At 35.8% G+C, this 10,449-nt stretch overlaps 2 protein-coding genes across 2 annotated transcripts in view; one reads left to right on the forward strand and one right to left on the reverse strand.

Moving 5' to 3' along the window:
• rwdd2b (RWD domain containing 2B) overlaps window positions 1-4,848 on the forward strand; it is a 75,511-nt gene extending 70,663 nt beyond the window's left edge. Inside the window, exon 5 of the mRNA XM_058775198.1 lies at window positions 1,417-4,848. Within this exon, the coding sequence (XP_058631181.1) occupies window positions 1,417-1,654 (238 nt within the window). The 3' untranslated portion in view covers window positions 1,655-4,848. The remainder of the gene's footprint in view (window positions 1-1,416) is intronic.
• A 3,211-nt stretch (window positions 4,849-8,059) lies between these two features.
• Window positions 8,060-10,105, reverse strand: LOC131541281 (G2/M phase-specific E3 ubiquitin-protein ligase-like). The gene is made up of 2 exons (XM_058776937.1): window positions 9,741-10,105; window positions 8,060-9,657 (listed from the first exon to the last, which is right to left on the reverse strand). The coding sequence occupies exons 1-2, from the start codon at window positions 9,913-9,915 to the stop codon at window positions 9,497-9,499; spliced, it is 336 nt and encodes a 111-aa protein (XP_058632920.1). The 5' UTR covers window positions 9,916-10,105; the 3' UTR covers window positions 8,060-9,496.
• Window positions 10,106-10,449: the final 344 nt, after the last annotated feature.

The raw sequence follows: 10,449 nt of genomic DNA on the forward strand, positions 1-10,449 counted from the left end.
TAATTTCTTCTTCTTGGCCTATGGTAGTCTATGGCTGCTAATGAAGGGAACATAGGAAAATTATGAAAATTAGCACACTTGTAGTGATGGCAATGATTAGTAATGTGACCAACTCTGGGGTCTCTAGAACCAACTCTATAGCGCCACCAGCAGTTCAAAAATTCAACATTGAAATGTTAATAACTCTTGAACCCCTTGCTCTAGAAAGATAAAACTTAGTACACCTGACTACTCTCTTCAAGCTGATCACATTTAACAGCTTACATTAAGACTTCGGCCATTACAGTAGCTGCCATTTTGAAAAGTACAGTATTCCGTTTTTTCGCTACTCCTCCTTCAAATCTCAAATTTGGCTCACACGATCTTTGGACCAAGACGCATAGAAATGACTGAACAGAATTTTTTGACCTATTAGTGAAAAAAGAAGTTATGATGCTGTGAAGTTAACGAGGTGGACCCAAAATTGTTTCAGAGGCTGTATCTCGGCCAAACTTTGATCAATCTACACAAAACGTGGTATGCTTCATCAACACCATGAACTGAGGATATATGCCAAAGTTTGGAACAGCACCACCTATGGGTCAAGAGATACCAAAAATGCACAATTTTGTTAATATCTTTTGAAAGCATTGTTCAAATTTAGTTATTTTTATGATCTATCGTTCCCTGTGATATACCGATTCTGACGGTTGTCAGACATGTGTCAACTGAGTGGCGCACTCTAAGCCACTGTCCCCGAACCTTTAAGGTCGTGGGTTTGAATCCAGGGTGGCACACGCCCAGACCGCAAGAAGTACTGTGGCCAGAAGCGGTGTGAACGCTGCTTTTGTTCCGGACGTCGGATCTTCCGTGCGCGTTGGTCTTGAATCAGAAACATGCGTTTGTTCGTTCTCATCTGAACTTCTGTTCGTTTTTGAACTTCTGCGCTTCTGAACCTATCTGCTTTTTCGACGTACGTTCTGTTTCCGCTGTTGTCGCTCTTCCTGCTCTGCGCCGCGCTACGGGCCTTTCGCGGGCTTGGCCCCGGAACCGCTGCTTGCAGCTAAATTTATTATAACTTTTGTTATGTTGAAATCACAAGAAAATTAAGTCTTGATCATGAGAAAACAAATAATAATGCATGGCCTCTTAAAACGTCTGTAGTATTATAGTCCTGCTGTGTGTGTATGCCCGGATGATATCAGTCTCGCGAGATTTGGCACCTCACCTTACGTCACGGACTTCCACGTGATCATAACAAGGAAGTTGTCCAGCTTGGTGAGAAACAGTATACAGTATGCACAGAGTTTGGTGACTGTAGATAAAACTGACCCCACAGCTTTAGTCATAAGGGACTGCTACAAAACACTCCAATATTTTCAATATTCCAGTCAAACTACCTTTACTTATTTTTGTATTATTATTTTTTTTTCCCAGGGTGAAAGTTTTAACATGGAAGAGAATTATGATTCGTCACAGAGAGGATTTCCCTTTGGACAGCTGGACAGAGGAGAGAACTGACTCTCTCCACAAGTTCACTGGCTTTCATGAAGCAATTTTTGACACTCATGGGACCAGAGGAAATCACATGGACCTTGGACAGCTCTATCAGTTCCTTAGTGACAAAGGATGTTCTAATATCTTTCAAATGTACTTTGGGATTGAGGGGAGATAACAGTTTGTGTGCATTATAACAGTTTTGTGTGTGCATTATTTCAGTGGGGTTTTTTTTTTCTTTTTCTTTGCCTTAACTTTAGACTTAATTTTGACAACATAAAACCTTTTACCCACCGCGGGTATTTTTAAGCTTTAGTATCGCGATACTACCGTAGTACCGGTGTATCGTGCAACCCTAATATGTACTAAGCTACTGAGCTATGCTTTGGTGCAACCTCCCAAATTTTCTTTTTTTTAATCAAAATCTTTAAAAGCGATCAAGATGTTTTTGGGATGCACCGATATGAACATTTTGGCCGATACCGATAACCGATAATTCTTTATAAATGAAAGCCGATAGCCGATAACCGATATGTTGGCTGATAAATCTAAATCCAAATTTTTATATAATTTTTGACAGCCTGATTACAAAAAAAGTCTCACCATTAAAAGCCATTAAACACTTCAACAAATCAAACATAAAGCAACCTTACAAATAAATAAAACAATGGTTAAATAATGCAAACAAGTCACTGGACAACATTACTTAACATTATATGTAAAAAAAATAAATAAATAAATTATATTTATATTATAAATATATATTTATATATTGTGCCATGCCTAAGGTCAGAGCAGTGTGATGGCCAGCTAGTCCCTAGACACGGTTCTAATAACTGAGAAGATATTGCTGCTTCATTTTGAAAGATTAACTTTTTCATTCTTTATTGTTCATAACCCGAGAATGTGGCGACACATAACCTACCTGGGGTTACACCGCCCCATCTGCGCTTCTGAGAAGCATGGTCACGCTATCTACGGCTAAAATTTTGTTGCGCGTCTACATAGCGTTGCATGGTAGTAATAGCCATGAAGCTTCGAAACCTTTGCAAATCTTTTTTTTTTTAAGAGTGGGTCAGATCGCTTATCAATCTGAAACCACAGTTAACTAATCGATAATAATAGGCTACTTAAAAAACACTTCATAGGCACTTCTTGTTTAATGGTATTTATACATAGACATATTTTAAAAATTCATAAAAAGATATAATCAAACAATTTTCTGCAGACTCCACCAGATTCTTGTTCTTCATCTCCCCATGTACCACTGTGATGATTTTCATTTTGTTTTACTGCATCATAGTTTAATAATTGCATACTAAAGTCAAGACAAATGCTATTTATTACCTCACTGTATCACATATTTAAAAAATTCATAAAAAGATAAAATCAAACTATTTTCTGCAGACTCCACCATATTCTTGTTCTAAATCTCCCCAAGTAATGGTAACACTTTACAATAAGGTTGTATTAGTTAACGCTAGTTAATGCATTAGTTAACATGAACTAATAATGAACAAGCAATGAACAACTCCACTGTTCAGGTTTACTTAATGTTTTGTTAATGTTAATTTATACATTTACTAATGCATCTCTTTAACAGATTAACTAGTTAACATTGTGGTTAATGTAATGCATTAGATAAAATGAACTAAAAATAACATCTGTTCAGCATTACTTAATCTTTGCTCATGTTGACTTATTCATATACTAATGCTTCTCTTCACATTAACAACTTAATTAGTTAACGCTGATTAATATATTAGTTAACATGAACTAACAATGAACTATGCCTGTAAATAGCTTTATTTAATGATGCTACAAACAGTATATACACATAAGTTTGTTTAGCAGCTAACACACACAATGGATAAACAATACCAACTTGCCATTTGGCCACTGATGGGCTATTGGTAAACTTGGAAACCATCTAAACATCAGTCTACAAACATGAGAAACACTATCAGTTGTTTATTAACATGACTAACCACTAACAAAGCATTTATTAAGGGAATTTGTGAACCTTATTGTAAAGTGTACACTAGTCCAACATTAACCCACAAATGTTAGTTAAACGTTAGTTAATTACAAAACAGTCATTATTGATTTTACTGGACCTTGAATGAGTGAAAGCCATTCACGCATCACTTACATTTTCAGAAACTTTATTATATTATATTACATAACAGTGATATATATCAGTGGCGTTCCGTCCATATAAACTGCGAATGCGCCGCATACCCAGGCCGTCTGAGAGAATGAGTTCACGGGCTAATGAATATAAACATGATTATAAATTGATCTCTTGTCATTTGAGATGTGACTTAAAGCTTAATAAAGTGTTGGGAATAAGTATGTAAAATTATTTATTTGGGGGAAAAAAAGTCATTTTCTGTAAATCTACGTCAGTGAGACAGTGACGGAAGCTTCCGGGTAAGCGGATTCTCCGCAGCTTTGGCGCCTCCGCTCTGTGGCTATGACTCGTCAGGATTGTAGCGCGTTCTCAGTGTTTAGCTGGCAGACGGCTGATTTCATGAGCGGGGTAAGCTGTCCGCGAAACGCTCGCCCAGGTGGAAAAATGCGCTTTTGCTGCCAGATCTCGATTGCCGAAAATTACAATATGTTTGATGCAAAACTAACCCGACGAAATCATATGAAAAAAATAAAAAATAAATAAAAATCATAACTGTATATTTTCATGCTTTCTCAAGCAAAGCAAATTTTGAAAGTCCACTAACATATCTGGTCATAGGCATGTTGACAATAACGCCATCAACATTGTCTAAGTAGTAAATAAATTTAAAAAAAGTTTATAAAAATGTATACAAAATTTGAAATAATAACAAACATCAGGAAAAAATAGGAAACAATACCTTTGTTTTCTATATACTTGTGTCGCTTACAGTTAAAGTCCTTCTGTGATTTTATTGTTGTTTGCATCGTTACTTGGCAATATTTTAAATATATTATTATTATTATTATTTTATTATTTATTTTATTTTATTTATTTTTTTTTTGTATTTTGCATGGTCTATTATTGTCATCCGGGTGGGAGTTTTAACTCCTATTCACTGGGAATAAAAAATAAATGGGGGGGAAAAAAAAGATTCATTCAGTTGATGCAGAGACTTAGACCGGGGAAATCCCCCATCTCCCCACGCTCTGAATATCACGTATCATAACGTAACTACGTGTAAATGTTATTTGGCGGTTTTTACTTGGAAAATCAGCTGTTTTCTAGCATTCGAATAACTATGGATAAACCTGAAACCATAGAAGAAGGATTGGAGATGAATTTCTAAGGGGTCCTTAATCTTAGCACTCAGCATACCCGGTTAAAAAGTCACCGCTCGCCACTGATATATATATATATATATATATATATATATATATATATATATATATATATATATATATAAAATGTGTTTTAAATAAATAAACAAACAAACAGAGAGAAGGAGGTGGTGTTTCTCCTAACGTTAACTAAGTGAGCAAGCATGGTCAGCTGGACAAACAGTTGGTAATCGCCTTTGCGTTTTAAAGCTGCTATTTTCGATGAATGTCATTGAACAGTCTTCCAAGAGGACCATTTCTATCCCGCTTTCCAAGCCGGTAAATCCACTCTATCAGACGTTGTCATAATAGGTCCAGTCCGTCCTGTTCCCGCGGGCGATAAACCGCCCAATATGGCGTCAAATCTATGCCATTAATAACCGAGCGCACCACTTATGCTGGCGCGCGCGTTAAATCACTTCTGCGAGAGGAAAACAGATCTACACGCGAGGAAACGGCAGCACGCGAGCTAATTTCAAACACACGCGCGCGCGTCACTTGTCCTCTGCGCGCAATACAAGCCCTCCGCGCGTGATCATCCCCACATCCTCGCTCGATCTTCTCTCACCGCTCGCGCGAACACTTCTATTTTTGTCAGTCGTGGGGCGGGCTTGCTGTTTTAATTGTTATCTCTAACGCCATTGGTTACTTCCCTTTTCCGAAGTCAGCTGTGATTGGACGCCTGTGAAAAGGTCTATCTGTCTATCAACAGACCAGATGCAAGTTGTCATTTATTTTATTTTTATAAATATAAGTAGGGTAAAGTGCAGAACCCTCTTACAATGAAAGAATATATTACCATCTACCCCTAAAATTTGACAGTAATACAAAATATATTTAAAAGTTTATACAGCAACTCTTGCTTATTTATACGAACAAATAATTTATTCATCCAAAGGTCCTTTAAACCAATTTGGGATTTACAGTCATGTACATTTACCATTTTCATTTATGCATTTAGCAGACACTTTAAAAGCAACTTACAGTGCATTCAGGTTATACATTATTGTTATTTTTTTTATCAGTATGTGTGTTCCCTGGGAATTGAACCCATGGCCTTTTGCACTACTAACACAATGCTCTACCACTGAGCCACAGGAACACTTATTATTTTTTACAATTATTTAATGGACACTTCTCACATTTTTGAGGTTGTATATAAATATGGTTGGGTAAGCATATAGTGGTGAACTACAACTAATTCAGCATATAGCAACAAGTTGACTATTAGCTTTATATTATTTTATTTTCATTTTGCAAAGTTAATATAGCCCAAGCTTTATGTTGTATGAAAATTTCAAATATAACCTTTTTGGTAGATTTACCATGCTAAAAACCGTGGAAGCGTGTCATTAAAATCTATAAAAAGGGTTTATGCAGATTGAGGCTGATGTATGGGAGGAGAGCCTCAGTAGGATTCGATCTTGCTCTATTAGTTCTAGGCATCAGTTAATTCAATGTAAGGTGATGCATAGACTGCACTATTCAAAATCTAAATTGCACAGAATTTTTCCTACTATCTCTCCTATTTGTGACAGGTGTAAATCTGCAGAAGGCTCTCTGACCCATCTCTTTTGGACATGTCCAAAACTATACGATTTCTGGTGTGACATATTTAAATGGTTCTCGGATATGTATGGTTGTGTTTTACACCTGATCCAGAAATTGCATTATTTGGTTATTCTATTTCTCTGTTAGATCATAATGTGTCTGTACAAAGTACAATCATTTACAGAATGATTATTGCTAAGAGTGTCATTCTGAGGCTGTGGAAATCGGACACTGTTCCTCAGTTTAAGACCTGGTTGAACTATCTTACTGGAATATTGCATATGGAAAGAGTCCAGTATGGAGTTATTGGTAATCTTAATAAGTTTTACAGTATATGGCAAGCATTTCTAGATCATTTGGATCAATGTAATGCTGACTCTGACCAGCAACGTAATGCTTAGTATCTTGTCTGCCCCCTATTGAGTGCCTAGTCATTTTTCCATTGAAACTGTTTGTATGCCCTGATTGTTGTTCTCAAAAGTCTGTTTTTTTAATTTTTTTTAATTTATTGATTTATTTTTTAATCATTATTATTTCATGTATTTTGTTCTTTTATTGTTGTTGTTTATTGTGCAATATAAAACTAATAAAAATACTTAGATAAAACAGGACCATAAACCCTTTTTTTATTTGTAACATCACAAGATTGTAATCACTAGTAAACGGAAGAATTTATGTTAATTTATGTTAATAAACTTTTATTATAATGATGTATTCTACTGACAGTGCATGCAATTCATTTTCATTAAAACAGCCATGTTATATTTATAAAAAAAATAAAAAAAAATAAATGACAACTTGCATCTGGTCTGTTGATGAAGCCATGTCTCAGGTCACATGTGAATTATGGATCGCCTTTTCACAGGCGTCCAATCACAGCTGACTTCCGGAAAAGGGGAAGTAACCAATGGCATTAGAGATAACAATTAAAACAGCAAGCCCCGCAATAATCATTCCGTAAATGATTGTACTTTGTACAGACACATTATGATCTAACAGAGCAATAGAATAACCAAATAATGCAATTTCTGGATCAGGTGTAAAAACACAACCATACATATCCGAGAACCATTTAAATATGTCACATCAGAAATCGTATAGTTTTGGACATGTCCAAAAGAGATGGGTCAGAGAGCCTTCTGCAGATTTACACCTGTCACAAATAGGAGAGATAGTAGGAAAAATTCTGTGCAATTTAGATTTTGAATAGTGCAGTCTATGCATCACCTTACATTGAATTAACTGATGCCTAGAACTAATAGAGCAAGATCGAATCCTACTGAGGCTCTCCTCCCATACATCAGCCTCAATCTGCATAAACCCTTTTTTATAGATTTTAATGACACGCTTCCACGGTTTTAGCATGGTAAATCTACCAAAAGGTTATATTTGAAATTTTCATACAACATAAAGCTTGGGCTATATTAACTTTGCAAAATGAAAATAAAATAATATAAAGCTAATAGTCAACTTGTTGCTATATGCTGAATTAGTTGTAGTTCACCACTATATGCTTACCCAACCATATTTATATACAACCTCAAAAATGTGAGAAGTGTCCATTAAATAATTGTAAAAAATAATACGTGTTCCTGTGGCTCAGTGGTAGAGCATTGTGTTAGTAGCGCAAAAGGCCATGGGTTCAATTCCCAGGGAACACACATACTGATAAAAAAATAACAATAATGTATAACCTGAATGCACTGTAAGTTGCTTTTAAAGTGTCTGCTAAATGCATAAATGAAAATGGTAAATGTACATGACTGTAAATCCCAAATTGGTTTAAAGGACCTTTGGATGAATAAATTATTTGTTCGTATAAATAAGCAAGAGTTGCTGTATAAACTTTTAAATATATTTTGTATTACTGTCAAATTTTAGGGGTAGATGGTAATATATTCTTTCATTGTAAGAGGGTTCTGCACTTTACCCTACTTATATTTATAAAAATAAAATAAATGACAACTTGCATCTGGTCTGTTGATAGACAGATAGACCTTTTCACAGGCGTCCAATCACAGCTGACTTCCGGAAAAGGGGAAGTAACCAATGGCGTTAGAGATAACAATTAAAACAGCAAGCCCCGCCCCACGACTGACAAAAATAGAAGTGTTCGCGAGCGCGAGGATGTGGGGGATGATCACGCGCGCGAGGGCTTGTATTGCGCGCAGAGGACAAGTGACGCGCGCGCGAGTGTTTGAAATTAGTATGGCAACCCAAAGTATTCATAAACACCTGCTCGGGCGTCTGATTGCACACTGACACGTCAAAAGCGTCCAACCAGGCGAAAAGAACGTGCTCCCTCCTAGTGTTCTCAAAATAAGCCTGTGCTCACTTCATAGGGCTTGAGTCCGTCATGCTTTGTCAGCTATATATGGGGTATTACGGTAAGGTATTGCTGCCACATACGTATTATTTTTTTCCCCCACTCCTGGTAATGAAGGAATGTTGTCGTTTAAACGACATATTTTTCTATATTATAGTTAAATTTTTTAACAACATGTAATTATTTTTATGTCATAAAAACTATGTTTCTCCGTTATAGAAGACATTAGGCTGTATCGTTACATTATGCACTGCTGGTGTCGCCACAGTCCCGAGATAAATGAGGATCTGCACGCTGCTGAAGTTACTGCAGGAGAGATAATAGAAATACACTGTCCTAAATATTGTTTTTATTGTAGCAACATGTTTATTATGGTTATTGCACACTGAATAATCGACTCTGGGTTGGAATACATCTTTATTTGAATTACTTCAGTTTGATTTAACACTTTGATGGCTGTATCAGAAAGTAAATCATAAATCACTTTATGAAAGCATTAAGACAGTATTTTCAAGAGGTGAAATTGCTATATATCCACACTGTAAATCTCTGTCTGAAATAAAACTCATGACAATCATAGGAATTTATTTGAGCTCGAGCCTTGAAGAAGCAGCTGGAAATTTTTTAAACCATTTTTAAACATAACACCTTAACTTTCTGATAGAACAGTCTGATAGAACAAACAAAACTGTAAAAACAACAAAAAATGTGACAGTATTTTATGTCATTCCAAACTCTGTGGCCTGCAATATCCCACTGCACATGAACTACAGAACTCCTCATAGCTCCTGAGTATTGGTAGGCGGAGGACTACTGTGTGTTAGCCTCTGGGAATTTGCGGTCTGTGTGCATAAATTCAATGATTGGCTGGTTCTTGAATCCTAGTGGGGGCAACTCCTCCAGCCCAGAAGCAAAGGCAAGGACCTCTTGCAGAGTAAGGTTTTTACTTTGGTCCACCTGCATTTCTCCACCTGTGGAAAATAATATAATTATCATAAAAAATATCTGGAACTAGGTTTTGGCGATATAGCTTTGCTTACTACTGACATCATACCTTCCACATCTAGCAAGAAGTCACGGAACCAGGCATAGGTTCTAATTTCATTGTGTCTGCGATTGCTTCCCTGCTCTGCGAAGTGTGGGCTAAAGACATCAATGAGGTCCTGGGCAGTCAGTGGGTCCTCTTTGGCCAGGAACAGATACCGAAGATGTTTAGAATTTGTCTTCATTGCAGCATGCAAACCTAAACATCCCAGACCATCCACAAACCTACAGTGTGTAACAATGAGATAATTGTTTTCATTTCACACACAAATTAGCAACTAATTAATAATAACACTTTAGAATAACTTTCATTAATAAATCAATAACAAACATTAACTAATGATCTGTTAAGCATTTTGTAATGTATTTTCACATAGCTAGAAATATATGCTTTTTAATGTTTACTAATGTACTTATTAAACATTATCTAATGATAAACAGATCATTGTTGTTAATTATTGTTAATGTAAATGCTTACAAATGTCATTAAACTTTCAATTCATATGATCGTGTACTTTGTAAACAATGTCAAAATAATTTATAGATTTTTATAATGATTTAGAGCTTCATTAATAACAAACATAATGATTAACGGATCATTAATTAATGCTTACAAATGTCATTAAACTTTCAAATTATTTGATTATGCACTTTAAACAAATCTACAAATGATTTTGAACAGAAATTATACAATTATTAAAGGCTTATTAATGTACTTT

This window comes from Onychostoma macrolepis, chromosome 05 (assembly GCF_012432095.1).
Source record: "Onychostoma macrolepis isolate SWU-2019 chromosome 05, ASM1243209v1, whole genome shotgun sequence".
NCBI lineage: Eukaryota > Metazoa > Chordata > Actinopteri > Cypriniformes > Cyprinidae > Onychostoma > Onychostoma macrolepis.

Bases quoted from the DNA above. Each gene is read 5' to 3' on its own strand.
- LOC131541281 (XM_058776937.1), bottom strand. From the start codon at position 9,915: ATGAAGACAAATTCTAAACATCTTCGGTATCTGTTCCTGGCCAAAGAG. The intron at 9,658-9,740 runs GTATGATGTCAG...TATTTTCCACAG, and splicing joins CTTCTTGCTAGATGTGGAAG to GTGGAGAAATGCAGGTGGAC.